Source organism: Capricornis sumatraensis, chromosome 2 (genome assembly GCF_032405125.1).
Source record: "Capricornis sumatraensis isolate serow.1 chromosome 2, serow.2, whole genome shotgun sequence".
Taxonomy (NCBI): domain Eukaryota; kingdom Metazoa; phylum Chordata; class Mammalia; order Artiodactyla; family Bovidae; genus Capricornis; species Capricornis sumatraensis.
Window position 1 is genome coordinate 102,817,666 of NC_091070.1, and position 17,203 is coordinate 102,834,868.

Genomic DNA, 17,203 nt, shown 5'->3' on the forward strand with positions numbered 1-17,203 from the left:
ATAAAAGAAAGTGTGTTTTATATCAAGTCATGAATGGCTAGGAACATTTTTTTTTTTTAATTCTAAATGACTGCCTATATAACTTCAGAAACATTTAAACTAACATAGCACTCAACATATTTCTTAACTCAAGAACAATAATATTGTTCTTCTGAGAAGCCCTTTTCTAGGTCTTTCTCCTCTGTCCTTTAGATTTATACAGGGTACAAATAAAGTTTATAACCAAACTGCCTTGCCTGTGATAAGCAGGATTCAAACAATTACATTCATCACTCCCCAGGCAGGGCCCATTCCCATGGGCAAATATAGTATCACTATAAATGCATTTGGAATTAGTCTTTGGCTTAATATGTGTTAACCAAATTCAGGGATAAAATAAAATCTGGATAAAGATTAAGGGGGAAACAAAGAAGGACCACAATGAACTGTGATGACCTACCTGGTCTTTTCTCTTAGAAGCGCAGAAACTCTACCAAGTATTTCTTTTTGGCCAAATGGACCCCTTAATTTCCAGACTCTCCCATATAAGGTGGCTAAAAGTTAAGTCTGAGTATCTTAGCTTAGGAGATTCAAAGCATTTCTTGAGATGATAAAAAAGATGATACAAGGTAAAAAAGGACTAAAGGCTGAGTCATGAAGCAATATGGTCAGTAGACGATCTAGGGATGATGATGGGGATTCAATTTTCAGGTAAACACCCATCAACAAGCTGTTTTAGTGTTTTGTGTATGCATTTCACAACTTGTTTCTTAAATAAGAGAATAAAAGAAAAATTCTAAGAGTTACCTTTGTCTAAAGGATATATTTTTTCTTTCGAACACAGGTTTTCATGCTGGTTTAAAGTTTATCCTCACAAAGTGATCCACACTCATACCCACACAAAGGCAGAATCCCTTTATCCGAAACTGATTAGAGACTACAGGCAGGGCAGGGAATAGAAGACCCTGTACTGACATTGAAAGCTTAGTATCTTTTTTTTTAATATGAAAGTCTATTGGTGATCTTCTTTAGGAGAAGGGAGTATTTTTGAGCCACATAGGGAAACAAACAAACACGGCCTTTCCTTGCTTCTCCTCTTAATCCACTGGGCTTGAGTCCCTTGGGACTCCACATTTCCTTTGGTAGCAATTTGGGAAATGAATGCTATAACCTCCAACCCAGTCTGGTGGGTATCAGCATCTTCTTCCCTGAATCCTTCCTCCTAACCTACCATTCCCAAGGGAGGGACCCATCCCTATGGGCGGCTACAGTATAACTGACAGCCCTAAAATCATCTGCACAGACTAAAATTAGAGATGTCAAATCAGGATAAAAGGTTAAATTCAACTACATCAGAGAAACGGAGAGATGAAGAGGAGAAAAATTAGTAACTGACACTGCCATTCTATTTACATACCAACCTAAACAAACTACTTAAAGACTCAAGTTAACGTCTACCCAGAGGATATTACAATTTACCAACATAAAAGATTAAAACAAGCAGCAACTTTTATATAAAATTAATAAAGACAAATGAAAAAAAGAAATTGTCAGTAGCATCTATCTCCTCAATGTGTCTGAACTGCACGATATAAACTAGTCCATTAGTACAGCAGCTTGCTAAAAATTGACTTTGGTTCAAGCTTAGTTAAAAAAAAAAACAACATTAAAAAAACATACCACACATAAAAACGGTGGACGGACATTTGTTATCGTTTCCCTGCTTGCAGTTCACTGATTTCAGAGGGATTTTAGGAAGGTGAAGGGTACTTTGTGAAATAAAATGGGAAGACGAAAGAAACAGGAGAGAAATTAACAAGGGAACTAAAACGCTTCTGGCCTTTTAATATTAATATGCCTGTCTCCAACGTGAATGATCGCAAACAAAAACACACACTGTGTCTGTATCACTGCCTTTCCCAACACTGAGACAAATGCACAGAATTCAAGCTCCCTCGTGGACACAAGCAGAGCAAGAAGAAGAAAAATCACCTGTAAGCTCTCTCTCAGCCCCAAGCTTGGAAGGGGGAAAAAGTGCAGTCATGGAACCACTGGAGATGTACACAAGCACCCACAGATGCCAGGTGGGAACCTTTAATTCCAATAAGAAGGGAGCTCAAATGAGCTGCATTGCAGCAATCCAGTCTTTGGGAATTTTTTTGGATACAGATACTATAATAACTGAACACTGACAAAAAGGGAAATCTAATCTCCAGGTTACCCTTCCTGGAGAAGGGAAACCTTCATTCCTATTCATCTTCCATAAACATTTCCTTTTCATGGGCTCATTGACATCGTCTAGAAATACCGGGAAAACAATTACAGAAGCTAATTGCTTTCTACATTGAATAGAGAGATGTGTATTGCCATTTAGACCTACCTAGCAGGAGCATCACTAACAAACCAAGGAGACACGTGAGGTGTGTACAAAGTTCCTGCTCAAAGTCTTTCAAAGGTTCTACAGATCCCGTATCTCGCTAATTAGTGCCTTCTCCAGTCAGAGAACCAAGGAGAGTATCAGGCCTAGAGGAACTGATGAGCCATCTACTGAAAAGGAAGTCTGTGGCTAGCGGAAAACGTGGTAACCTCACACTCTTCTCATCACACCTCTCTGGGTGATCCATAACCAATGAAAAACAGTCTAGTAGAGCTCCTTCAATAAACAAAAGAAGGGAAAAGCTTCCCAGTTTCAGTAAGTCATTTTGTTCTTTGCCAAGAAAGTTAAAGGAAGTTTGGATGAAAAACTTCCACAAAGTGGAACAAACAAACACACACACCAACAGTAGGAGCATTTCAGGAGACAAGAAATCAGGAGAACCACCAAGTCAGGTGTCTGCAGTAGTCTTTGCTCTTTGGAACCAAATCCTGCCCTGCAACATGTACAGCCATTTCCATTGAAAGTAGCAGAAAGCAGCACTGTTGCACCACAGGATCTGGGCCTCAGGTCAATGGTTTGGGGTGAGTGAGAGCTACAGTTCAGCAGGAATTCCTTCCTACACAAAAGTGCTCCAAAGGCACCACCTGATGGGGGGAGGGGGCGTGTGTGGAGTGGGAGTGTTTGCACACACTGCCTTCAGCTTCTGCACCAAGCCTCTTGCATAAGTGGCAAAAGAAAATAATTTTCTAGCACCTCTGTAAGAGTCATCAAGGATAAGGAAACCGGCAAGAACATTCCCCGCAGTTAAGAGCGTAAGTTCCCCCTCACCCTAAAGCCCTCCCACCCCACAGTGTGGGAGCTCACTGAAACAGGATCCAGGAGCGAGAGATAAACATGTCCAAACTATATATATATATATATATATATATATAAAACAATAACAACAATAACAATAGAGATACAGTAATACAGGCCTGCCTAAATTGTACCAGTTAAGAAAGGAACCCCCAACACAATTGATATGATTATAAACACCTTGTTATGACTTAATGGCCTGTACAACAGACCGATAAAATGATTTTTTTAAAAGAAAAAGAAATTTAGACAAACAAGAAATCCCCTTCCTATGTCGGAATTGGTAACCCACCTTAACTCGTCATCATGACTGCTGGAAATGATAAGTAGTCCTTTCACTTATTTTTTTTGTTTTTGATTTTTTGTTTCTGCCTTTTTTTTTTTTTTTTAATTTTTGGTTAGAAAGTTCTCCAATCCATGAAGCAATCCTGAAAAGACAGTGTTTTATTAAAAAATTAGGCAATTTTGCTGTCCCATCTCCATCTTTTTTTTCCGCCGTGTGTTCTTTCTCTTCTCTCCCTCCTCTCCCTTGCCCTTGCAACATGGCAACAGGAAGTCCACCACGTGTTTCAGTCTCTGCCAGCAGCGCCGCTCGGCCCAGCTCACTGTGCCTTGGAGGCGGTGGTGGTGGTGGAGGCAGCCCCGCTGGCAGAGGCCACAGTGAGGAAAGAGTTCTGGATAGGCTCAGCTGAGGTGGAGGTGGCATGAAGGCTGGCTACAGGTCCAGAATTCCCTGCAGAGGTTGCAGCGGCAGAGACCAAGCTAACTGGATTGCTGGTGAGCAGAGAGAGGTTCTGAGGGGTCAGGAACAGAGGGGCAGTCACGATGTTGGGGGCTCCTCCTGCATTGGCAAATACCAGGTTCCCAGTTGCATCCAGTGACGTTATTGGAAGAGAGCCACCAGAAGCAAGAGCTACAGACAAACCCCACAGAAAACAGGTAGGAAGGAGAACGTTAGTGTCTGCTTTGGAGAAGACAAAGAGCACATCAAATATCCTAAGTTTTCCTACAACCCCGATGAAAAAAGTTTATCCCTTAACTGAATTTTTTCCCCTTAATCACAGTGCTATAATTTACCAACCAAAGTTTATTTATAATTTTAAAAGAGCCTAGAGGACTGAAAACTCTAATGAGCATGAACAGGATAGGGGAGAAGAGAATCAAGAGTTATATCTCTATCTTGAAATCTCAACTTATTTCATCTACCCAGAAATATTTGTTAAATACAATAATTTTGATTTAATGAAAAAGTAACTCCATTCAAAAGACTATCTTTTCCTGTACCTGAAAACCCCCAACAATCCCCTCACCCATATAATCACACCCTCACATGTATATTTGAGGGTTTTTCCTAGTGGCATTAAAAATTGATTTCTCACATAATTAAAAAAAGCAAGAGGAACTGAGGGAATGTCCCTGACTTTGGACACGATCACACAGTGAGTCCTGCTGCAGCCTGACATTCTCTGAGACTCTCGGCTTAGAGGCACAGTCCAGTTCTAGTACTCAGCTGTGTCTTTTTAGCATGACCACAGACCAGAGACACGTTGTAATGCAAGAGAAAAAGTGATTTATCACAAGTCTTACTTCAAAAAGAAATCATTTTATAATAAAAGCTTTATAGATCTAACCAGGAAGCAGTTTCACATATGATTTAGTCAATGAGAAAGTCAATACAATGTAAGGTAATCTAGGTGACATTTTGGATTTGTTTGGAACTGCCTACAGTATACTGTAGAGATATCATCCATGAAACACTAATCCTAAATGAAGTTTAGCAGTTTAAAAACTGTTTTTGGCTCCAAGAACTCTCATTTAAGCATGAATTATTTTAAGAAAAAATTCTGAGATTAGTATAATGATGCCTCCAAGTGTTTCCCGAGTCACATGACAGCAAGCATCTTCAAACATGAAGCTCAAATACTAAACAAAGCAGCCTCTTCAATATCTAGAATGAGTGGACTTAGATTCATTTTAGACTGGATAGCATGCTAAGGCCAAAAGGGACCCATCTGGGCTTGGGAAAGAGATGCTAAAATCCAAGAAAACCTAAGCTCTATAATGGTGAGGATATATAGACAGCAGAACCTAACAAGAACTAAAAGTACCCCTGCAGGCTGCATGTGGTCCTCCGATGTTAATTTGTTACAGAGCCTTCCAGTATACCGCTCTTGAGGGCAGGGATGGGGACTGGGGAGTTTTACTTGCTCAAACTTGCCTGGGGATGGTTCTTGGATGACTATTTAGATAAATTTAGGAAGAAATACCTTCAAGCCTATATCATAAGAAGATAAATATTAGCATGAGAGTTCTTTCTCTGGTGTTCTGGCCACACTGTGCAGCCGGCAGGATGTTAGTTCCCTGACCAGGGATGGAACCCGCGTCCCCTGTGGTGGAAGCGCAGTTTTATTTCCTGGGTTGCCAGGCAAGTAACATCCTGGTTTCTTAATACACCACACTAAGCATATTTCCTGTTCTTACAAACTGACACCTATATTTTTCTTACAAAGCTTTTTATAGGAACACATTCCTGGTCCTCAGGGTTGTCAGCATTATCAATTCAACTATCTCCTCATGTCACTTTCACCTCTAGCAAAGCAGACTTCCTCCACTTAAGAAAAAAAGAGAAAGCTGAAGTAAGGGAAAAAAAATCCTACTGACCTTGAATAGTTGCCAGTGTACTGTTGCTCATCAGAGCTGGGCTGAGAGCACCACCTAGGGTTCCCGGATTGAGGCTGAGTAAGGCACCTCTGAAAGACCAGAAGAACAGACACACCATTACAGCGTAGACACACGTGTCCATCTGACAACACACCCAAAGACACATGTGTCCATCTGACAACACACCCAAAGAGACAAGAGAAACGAAAGTACGGGTGGGAAGCATAGGGGAATGCGTGCCATTCTCTCTCTACCCTTCACATGGCGCTTCCAAGTCACTGCTTCCCTTGATGCTCACTTACACAAAGCAAAGCACCGTTACGGTCCACACAAAGTGTAAACCTTACAGTCATTTTGACTCTTTGAGTTACTTTGTCCTCTTTTTCCCAAAGCAAGAGAAAAAAATGACAGAGAACAGAATATATTTACAAACTAATTCTTATTTTTTTTGATGATATTATAAAATTTGGAATCCTATTACTATATATCTCTTATTTATGTTTAAGAATTAGAAAGCAGACAGTTGAGAGAATAATGGAAAAAGTGTAAGAATACCAGTCAGGAATTCTATGCTTTTTTCCTGGCCTCATCACTCAGGTATCATCAGTGGCCTGGTGTTCTGTATCTTCATTTAGAAATAAAAGTGTGATTCGTGCCCTTCCAGGGAGAAGGAAATGGCACCCCACTCCAGTGTTCCTGCAAGCCTGCTGGGCTGCAGTCTATGGGGTCGCACAGAGTTGCACGAGACTGACGCGACTTCGCAACAGCCGCAGCAGCAGCAGGGTGTTAAGAAACTAGTCCGACCACAATCAAAGTCTCTGTGCTACTACAGAGCAACCTATTTCAGAGAGATGATGGCTTTAAAGGTTCTCTGCTTTTGCATCTAAGATAGTGTTGAAAAGTAGTCCCTGTGAGTAACTCTAGGGATGCCCTCCGAGTTGTTTCTCAGATGTAAACAGGTAAGAAAGCACCTCACCCAGCTGCAAACTGTGAGGGCGCCATCAGGCCTGGGTTTAGGCCTGCAGCAGCAGCCATGGCAGCGAGACTGGCATTTGCTGGCAACTGGGCAGCTCCCTGGAGGGCGGCAGCTGCTGCTGTTTGCAGCCCTGACGCGGTCACCATCACCTGGCTGGCCCCAAGAGGAGAGGACAGAGGAGCGGAGGTGGTCTGCGTGGTGCTGGTCTCACTGGCGCTGGACGCCTCGGAGGTGGAGGCTGAGGCGGAAGGGGAGGGGCTCAGAGCGGGGGAGGTGACCGCCGAGGAGGCCGGAGGCGCCGTGGAGATCACGGTTGCAGTGTTGTTGGAGGTGGTATCTGTAGTGCCTGAAAGAGAATCACACCTGACAGTGACCTTCCGGAAAAGTTTTTGGAAGGATGGTTGCTTTATTCAGCCATACTCTAGAATCAACTGTATTTTCTACAGTCCAGTAACATGTCCTTTTCTATTAAACGAGTTCAGTGTTTCTATGGAAATTAACCACAAAACCAAACGTTTTAAGAACCAAAGCGATGAATCCTACTTTAAGAGGCAAGAGTAATAAAGTAACCATGAAACAGAGAACATGGCTTTCCAATTCCAATTTCCTATTAAAAAAAAAAATCACAGAAACTCTAACTATAGAACACAACTGCTCTGGAGAAGATATGTATAAGTAAAAAAAAAAAATCCAAGCTTCTGAAAAGCATTTTCATTTAGAAATCTCCTTAGTCTCTTTAGAAAAATCAAAACAAATTAATGAAATCAAGAAAAAGATGCATATTTTTCTAAAGTAAATATTAATAACATTCACAGAAGTAGCACAAAAATAACTAAACGCATATGTCTAGAAGTATAAGAGGCTTCAGAAATGATATAAGAACTAGACCAATCAAAATAATATTTCAAACCCATAAACATATTGGATAAAAGATCTATATAAAAACTTTCTCTGTGATAGAATCTGTCACTAAGCTGTAGAAGACTCTCTTCTCTATTAACAGCTGTATTAAAAATTCAGTCAGTTTTGTTCTTTTAAAACCTATGTTGAAGCCTTTTTCTGACCTATACTAGGAACACCTAGAATTCAGCTCTCATCGTTTTACTGTGAAGAAACGTTTCTTTCACATATCACAGAGCTAGGAGGAAATCAGACCCCATCTGTTTCAGTACTGACTCTACTGTCCCCATTTCCTATCATGCTACACGAAAGTGCTATGTAGTCTCTGAATGATTCAGGTAAACATACCTTTCTTACTGTTAACTGAAAAGGGAGGATTTACTTACTCGTCTTTCCGCCCTTCCCAAAAATAAAAGATGATTCCCTCTTCACTCTTGCTGTCCATAAGTACAAATTACACCTTTGTGGATATTATTAATCACAGTACCATCATTCAGTTCTAAACCTATCGAATCAGTTTACGTCGCTGGGCTATTGATGCTATGTTGGCTCGTATGTTTGGCAGATTCATACACTTTTTCACTGTCTGACGCTTTTCTCCTAAGACGTGCACACTGTTCTATAAGAAGGTAAACGTCTTTTCTCATTTCTCTTCTGCTGCTAGTAAATTTCAATCTTTTCTTGAACAATTTCTCACCTTATCTAACTTGATTTCACTTATGGGCACTACTTTCTTTTCAAAGTTCTGAGATGAAATAGCCCACATCTTGAGGTCAAAAGCTTAAAGTGATGTTTACTTCACTCTTTCTTCACTCTCCACGGCCATTTTTAGACTACTCGGCATCACTTTCTTAAAATCCCACATGTATACAAAGAAAATCCCAATAATTTCATCAGTGAATCTAAGATAAGCTAAGAGACAAGAGACAATGACTCCAGAAACCACTCAAAGTAGTTTTTTCTGGTTTTATCTTCCAACCACTTCTCAGGTGGCACAATGGTAAAAAAGGTGCCTGCCAAAGAGACACAATCCAAGAATGCCAATCTCCAATGAGACATATGGGACTCAGGTTTGATTCCTGGGTTGAGAAGATCCCCCGGAGGAGGAAACTACAACGTACTCCAGTGTTCTTGCTTGGGAAATTCCATGGACAAAGATGGGCTACAGTCCACAGGGTATCAAAGAGCCAGACAACCAAGCAGCTAACCACACACTCACGTGTCCTCCAGTCACATTCTAAGTGTCTTCAACACGAATGTCCCATGAGCACTAGAGTACCATAACTTAGTAAGATCTTCAAATTATTTCTCCCAGTCAGTAAATCACATTTTAATCAACATATATCTTTTATCTATATTTTTAGCAACTCAATTACTTGGGCAATTTTGATCAGGGAATTTATGTTTGCTGAGCTTCAATGTCCTCAACGCTCTGCCGACTAAGGTCCGTCTAGTCAAGGCTATGGTTTTTCCTGTGGTCACGTATGGATGTGAGAGTTGGACTGTGAAGAAGGCTGAGTGCTGAAGAATTGATGCTTTTGAACTGTGGTGTTGGAGAAGACCCTTGAGAGTCCCTTGGACTGCAAGGTGATCCAACCAGTCCATTCTGAAGGAGATCAGCCCTGGGATTTCTTTGGAAGGAATGATGCTAAAGCTGAAATTCCAGTACTTTGGCCATCTCATGCGAAGAGTTGACTCATTGGAAAAGACTCTGATGCTGGGAGGGATTGGGGGTGGGAGGAGAAGGGGACAACCGAGGATGAGATGGCTGGATGGCATCACGGACTCGATGGACCTGAGTCTGAGTGAACTCCGGGAGTTGGTGATGGACAGGGAGGCCTGGTGTGCTGCAATTCATGGGGTCACAAAGAGTCAGACATGACTGAGCGACTGAACTGAACTGAACTGAACTGAATGGCCTCAACAACAAAATAAGATGTCATCATCTACCTCACAAGGTTAGTAGAAAGTTATCTGCAAGAATACATAGCATTTGGCATAACCTCTTACTTCCCATCTCATCTTTTTTAATTAAAAAAAATTTTTATACATGATTGCAGTTGGTTTAAATATTGCTCAGGTGTACAGCAAAGTAATTCAGTTATACACATGTCTGTATCTATACATATATTCTCCTCCATTCTTTTCCACTGCAGGTTATTATCGGATACTGAATATAGTTCCCTGAGCTATACAGTAAATCCTTGTTGTTTACTGATTTTATATATAGTAGTTAGTATCTGTTAATCCCTATCTCTGTATTGTTATAATTTTAGTACATGTGCTGCCAACGTGAGCACCCATCTCATCTTTAAAAAAATATAGATTTAGAGAGATACAATTTATATGCCATAAAATTCACCCAATTTAAGTATAAAATTCAACGGTTTTTAATATATTGACAGAGTGGTACAGCCATCACCCCATCTAGTTTTTGACTGAAGAAGATCCCTAGTTGCCTATGTGCAGTCACGCTGGTTCCCGCCTACAGCCTCCAGTCATCTGCTTTTTGCTCTGTAGATTTACCTTTCCCAGACACATCATATAAATGAATCATTTGATTTGTAGTCTTTTGCATCTAGCTTCCTTCAGTTAGCAAGCTGTTTTCAAGGTTTATCCATGTTGTAGTAGGAATCAATACTTCCTTTTGTCTTAAAAGTATTCCACTGCATGGATAGACCACATGATGTTTAATTCATTCACCAGTTGGTGGATAATGGCTTGTTTCCAGTTTTTGATTATTACAAATAATGCTGCTATGATCATTGTGTAAAAGTTGTTGTGGAAATGTCTGCTGTTTTCTTGGGGGAACTCTTGGGTAGGATGGTCAATTTTATGATTAACTTTTAAAGACACTGCCAAAGTATCTTCCAAAGTGGCCATATCATTTTACATTTCCACCAACAATGCATGAAGATTCCAGTTTCTCCACATCTCCAAGACCTATTATTTTTGGTCTTTCTGATTATAGCCATTCTAGTATTAAGAAGTATCTCATTATGATTTTAAACTAGCATTTCTCTGAGTAGTAATGCTGAACATCTTTTATGTGCTTATTAGTCATTCCTATATCTTTGATATAATGTGTCAGTTCAGTTCAGTTGCTCAGTCCTATCCAACTCTTTGTGAGCCCATGGACTTGCAAAGGCTTCCCTGTCTATCACCAATTCTTGGAGCTTACTCAAACTCATGTCCAAGTTGGTGATGCCATCCAACCATCTCATCCTCTTCCCACCTTCAATTTTTCCCAGTATCAGGGTCTTTTCCAAGGAGTCAGTTCTTCACATCAGGTGGCCAAAGTATTGGAGTTTCAGCTTCAACATTAGTCCTTCTAATGTATATTCAGGAGTGATATCCTTTAGGATTGACTGATTGGATCTCCTTGCCATCCAAAGGACTCTCAAGAGTCTTTTCCAACGCCACAGTTCAAAAGCATCAATTCTTCAGTGCTCAGCTTTCTTTTCTTTTTAATTTTTAGACAGGTTTATTTATTTACTGCTATTAACCACTAATTAAAAGTCTAATTTAGTTCTTACATGTTTTTAAAATGAAAGAAAAATTTTAAACTGAATACTTCAGTATTTAAAACACATATATTTATTCTTGCAGTTTATAAAATGACAATCTTTTTCCATATCTACACTGAAATTCTGGCTCACTGATTTAAAAATATTTTATATAGTGCCAGTATTTCATTAAAATACAAATATACCATATTTTCCTTCGTTACCTAAGTGCCAATACTGAAACCTAATTTTTACATGAATATACATCTGAAACAGTAACCCCAACTTTATGTTGGTATTCTAAAACAGTCTGATTTATTGTAACAGTTTTTAAAATTCTCTAATAGTGTTAAAGCCACTTAGACAAGATTTCACCAAAATCTTATTTTTCTTTTAAGCTGATGGCAGAATTGGCTGTATCTTTCTGACATACAGACTAAATTCCCAATTTACAGCTGCATAATTTAAAGCTCCAGAAGCAAATCCACCATTTCTACTTCCCTTGTAAAGGTGAGGTTCTTACCCTCTGTCCAAGATACCATTATGGTATACTTTGTGCATAAACAGAAATGTTTCCAATTGGTTTTCTTCATATGTATACAAGCAGGTTTACATAACAGAAATATGCACTAGAAAATAAAGACATATCTAATTTTTAGAGCCATAAAATGTTTAAGTTACAATATAAACATTACTGGAAAAGGAAAGTAAAACCAGCAGGTGGGCTCATTTCTACATAATCCTTCCTTTGTAAGATAAACATTCCCTATAGTACACTTAGTGGGTTTTACTTTTTAATAGATAAAATGAATATCTATACTTTGAAATGCAAAAAAATATAAGAATTAAAATTTAAGGCCAAGTCTGCCCCTGTTCATGAGTGGCTGCTTGTCCAGTAAGACCTGGGTCCCTAGGTATGTTATCCGCTCTCCAGGAGCTGACTGAAGCAGTGCATGTGAAATTCAGAAGGATCCAGGAGAACTAAATAGTGTGGAACACGGTAATATGATAAAATGTCAGTGGAGAATTAATTTGTTTTCCTGCATGTATATTCTTCGTAATTTCAGACAGCCCTTAGCTATGATGATCATGGCTTCATCTGAGATCTTGTAACACTGGCCAAAATGAGTATCTCTTGAGTTCTCTGCATTTCGACCCCAGCTGTTTTGAGTCCTTCATCAGTCAGTTTGTCCTGGTTGTCTATATGAGCTTTCTGAAGTAAAGGACAGTGAGAGGCAACTGCAATAACAGAGGTGTCAGAAAGCTGTTTACACCTGTAAGCTGTATACCTAAGAAGTCCAGGACATTTAAATGCTAGAACACATACGCCAGTATCAGACATGCTGCGACAATTAGAAATGTTGACTTCAATTATATTTTGATTTCTTGATGCAATTTTTTCCAATAATTCATCAGTGACCTGTTGACGACTACTAAGATCCAGCTGCTTCCAAAACTGGAAATCTAAACAAAGGTCACGCCAGTACTTGCAAACCAATGATGCAGAAAGGCAACGTTCATCCAAAGATAAACTGGAAAATATCTTGAGCAGGATGGAGGGCGGCAGCTGGCTGATGTCCGGGGCTTCGGAGGCGGCTCGGGGCCCTCCGGACAGTCGGCGTCGCCGCACTCGTGCTGCGGCTGCCTGGCGGCCGAAGGGGAGGCGCCCCCTGCTCAGACCGCGTCCCTGCCGGCCTCCGCGGGGGCCCCTCCCCGGGCGGCGGGGGAGCGCAGGGCTGCTTACAGGGGGTGCAGGCGGGGGCCCCGGCCCCCTTCCGCTTGCACACCACCTCGGGGGCCGCGGGGGGCTCGGCAGGTGGTGCCCGGAAGGGCCGCGAGGGCGTGGGCGGCACAGGCGGGCCCGCGGGCCCCACGGGGGCCCACAGGAGGTTCCGGGCAGAGGCCGGCCCCCTCAGCTTTCTTTATAGTCCAGTTCTCACACTCATACATGACTACTGAAAAAACCACAGCTTTGACTAGACGGACCTTTGTTGACAAAGTAATGTCTCTGCTTTTTAATAAGCTGTCTAGGTTGGTCACAACTTTTATTCCAAGGAGCAAGCGTCTTTTAATTTCATGGTTGCAGTCACCATCTGCAGTGATTTTGGAGCCCCCCAAAATAAAATCTGTCACTGTTACCACTGTTTCCCCATCTATTTGCCATGAAGTGATGGGACCAGATGCCATGATCTTCGTTTTCTGAATACTGAGTTTTAAGCTTACTTTTTCACTCTCCTCTTTCACTTTCATCAAGAGGCTCTTTAGTTCTTTGCTTAAAGCCATAAGTGGTGTCATCTGCATATCTGAGGTTCCTGATATTTCTCCCAGCAATCTCGATTCCAGCTTGTGCTTCATCCAGTCTAGCACTTCTCATGATGTACTCTGCATAGAAGTTAAATAAGCAGGGTGACAATATACAGCTTTGATGTACTCTCTTCCCGATTTGGAACCAGTCTGTTGTTCCATGTCCAGTTCTAACTCTTGCTTCTTGACCTGCATACAGATTTCTCAGGAGGCAGGTCAGGTGGCCTGGTATTCCCATCTCGTGAAGAATTTTCCACTTTGTTGTAATCCACACAGTCAAAGGCTTTGGTGTAGTCAGTAAAGCAGTAGTAGATGTTTTTCTGGAACTCTCTTGCTTTTTTGATGATCCATCGGATGTTGGCAATTTGATCTCTGGTTCCTCTGCCTTTTTCAAGCCCAGCTTGAATATCTGGAAGTTCACGGTTCATGTACTGTTGAAGCCTGGCTTGGAGAATTTTGAGCATTACTTTACTAGCATGTGAGATGAGTGCAATTTTGCGGTAGTTTGAGCATTCTTTGGCATTACCTTTCTTAGGGATTGGAATGAAAACTGACCTGTGGCCACTGCTGAGTTTTCCAGATTTGCTGGCATACGGAGTACAGCATTTTTACAGCATCATCTTTTAGGATGTGAAATAGCTCAACTGGAATTCCATCCCCTCCACCAACTTTGTTCAGGGTGATGCTTCCTAAGGCCCACGTGACTTCACATTCCGGATGTCTGGTTCTAGGTGAGTAATCACACCATTGTGGCTATATGGGTCGTAAAGATCTTTTTTGTATAGTTCTTCTGTGTATTCTTGCCACCTCTTCTTAATATCTTCTGCTTCTGTTAGGTCCATACCATTTCTGTCCTTTATAGTGAAGTCACTCAGTCGTGTCCGACTCTTTGCGACCCCATGGACAGTAGCCAACCAGGCTCCTCCGTCCATGGGATTTTCCAGGCAAGAATACTGGAGTGGGTTGCCATTTCCTTCTCCAGGGGATCTTCCCGACCTAGGGATCGAAACTGGGTCTCCTGCATTGTAGGCAGACTCTTTACCGTCTGAGCCACCAGGGAAGTCTGTCCTTTATAATGTATATTAAATATAATATAATCTATATTAGATATAATGTTATTATTATATTAAAATCTTTTGCCCCTTTAAAAAACCAAGTTGCTTATATTCTTATTATTGAGTTTAAAAAATTTATGTAGGCTGCACTGAGTGTTTGTTCCTTTGCGTGGGCTTTCTCTAGTTGCAGCACGTGGATGCTACTGTTCCTTGCGGTGCACAGGCTTCAGTAGCTGTGGATGAGTTCAGCAGGCTTATTGCAGTGGCCTCTTGTTGCAGAGCCCAGGCTGTAGGTGCACAGGCTTCAGGAGCTGTGGCTGAGTTCAGCAGGCTTATTGCAGTGGCCTCTTGTTGCAGAGCCCAGGCTGTAGGTGCACAGGCTTCAGGAGCTGTGGCTGAGTTCAGCAGACTTATTGCAGTGGCCTCTTGTTGCAGAGCCCAGGCTGTAGGTGCACAGGCTTCAGGAGCTGTGGCTCCTGGGCTGTTAAGAGTGAGGGCTCTGCAGTTGTGGCGCACAGGCTTCGTTGCTCTGGGGCATGTGGGATCTTCTAGACCAGGGGTCAAACCCATGTCCCTTGCACTGGCAGGCAGATTCTTATACACTGCACCAGGAAAGATAGTCCCTTACTACTGTGTTCTAGGAATTTTTTTTTTTTTGCTGAGTGAACTCCCTGGGAATTTTATACATATAGGATGATGAAGAAAAAAAGACAGTTTTAAGTTCTCCCCTTTCAAACTGGATGTTTAAAATTTTTTTCCATTGTTAAGCTGGCTATAACTAGACTAATTAGAAATCTGTTAGAGCAAACATTCTTCCTTTGTTCCCAATGTCAGGGGGAAAGCATTCAGTCCTTCCCATTTAGTATGCTGTTTGCTGTAGGTTTTTCCCTGAGGTTGATGCTCTTTATCAGGTTAGGAAGCCTTCTTCTATTCCAGATTTTTAAAATCATGAATGGGTGCTGGATTTTGTCAAATGCTTTTTCTGTATCTGGTAAGATGATCATGAGAATTTGGTCTTCTATTACTATGGTGTGTTACATTAATTTATGTTCAATTATTAAGCCAACTTTTTATTCCTGGGATAACTCCTTGGTCATGTATAATCTTTTTTATATGTTGAATCTTTTTTATATGTTGCTAGATTTGACTTGTTAAGATTTTGTTGAGGACTTCTGTGTACATTTTCATGAATGATACGGGTTTATAATCTTTTTCTTATGATATCTTTGTTTGGCTTTAATATCAAGGTAATACTGGCTTCATACAATGAGTTGTTCCACCTCTATCTTCCGGAGGAGACTGCTAAATATTAACTCTTACTTCTTGCTAAAATATCTGATAGAATTCACTGTTACAGCCACCTGAGTTTAGGCATTTCTTTTTGGTTCATTTACTTGTTTTAGGTCTTTTAAAGGTTTTCTATTTCTTGTTGAATGAGTTTTGGTAATTCGTGTCTTCCTCAAAATTTGTCCATTGCACCTGAGTCACCTAATTTTGGGGGCATAAGTGGTTTATACTATTGTGGTATGCTGCATAATGCAGCGCTTCTACTCCTAAAAATACACCCTAGAGAAGTGAAAACATATAGCCACGAAAACTTGCAAATGATTACTCATATCAACAGCACTGAAAATGGCCCCAAACTGTAAGTAACTCAAATGACCATCAACTTGCATAATAAACAGAATATGGTATATCCATACAATGAAATACCACTGAATCATTAAAAGGAATGAAGTTCCAATATTACTCTGCAACATGGATAAACCTTGGAAATAGCCTAAATGGAAGAAGCAGGATGCAGAAGGCCATGTATTATATGACTCCATTTACATTTGTCTGAGACAGGCAGATCCGCAGAGATGGAGCAGACTAGTAACCGCCATGGGTACCGGAGGAGTTAACAGGGAGAGACTGATAAGAGCTACGGATCTGTGCATGGTTTATTATGAAGCATTATTTTGGAATAAGAATTTGAGGCAGAGCATGTTTAGTTGAGATTTTTAAGGGCTGTGGAATTTTTCCAGGTTCTTAAGACACATAAGAATAGGTATTTTCCTGGAGCAGTACAGTCATGATCATTCATTTTCCATTCTAGAAAAGTTTACCAGAAATACTGAATTTAACTCTGGAACACAATGAAGAGAAGTTAAATTAACCAATCATGAGGACTCCAAGGAGAAAATCTTTAGAAAGAAAGTAGAGTGCATTAGATAAACTATAAGATATTGAATGACTTTCAGAAATAATATGAGTGAAAGAATATGCTACTTTTGTCAACAGAAAAAAAGAAAGGCTGTACAGAAATGTCAGAGCAAAAGAGGCTATAATAAAGTTACGGTCCAAGCAGGAATAAAACTAAAACGGGGCATGATTTTGAGCTAACAAGAGGAAGAAAACAAAATCCATTTGACATCTGACTCTTTTAATCTTCTCTTTCAAGGAGCAGGGTTTAAGTGCTGTAAGATTACATTTTTTTACCCTATCATGGGCTGGCTTTGAAGAATATTTATGCAAATTTAATACTATTGTGGGCTTCCCTGCGGGCTCAGTTGTAAAGAATCCACCTGCAATGCAGTAGAGGTAGGTT

General features: G+C 40.7%; 1 protein-coding gene across 1 annotated transcript in view; it reads right to left on the reverse strand.

Moving 5' to 3' along the window:
- Positions 1–3,813: 3,813 nt before the first annotated feature.
- Positions 3,814–17,203, reverse strand: part of POU2F1 (POU class 2 homeobox 1) — a 79,693-nt gene continuing 66,303 nt past the window's right edge. The window contains exons 14-16 of the mRNA XM_068964561.1: positions 6,849–7,194; positions 5,873–5,961; positions 3,814–4,124 (exon numbers count right to left, since the gene is read on the reverse strand). Of these exons, the coding sequence (XP_068820662.1) occupies positions 3,814–4,124; positions 5,873–5,961; positions 6,849–7,194 (746 nt within the window). The remainder of the gene's footprint in view (positions 4,125–5,872; positions 5,962–6,848; positions 7,195–17,203) is intronic.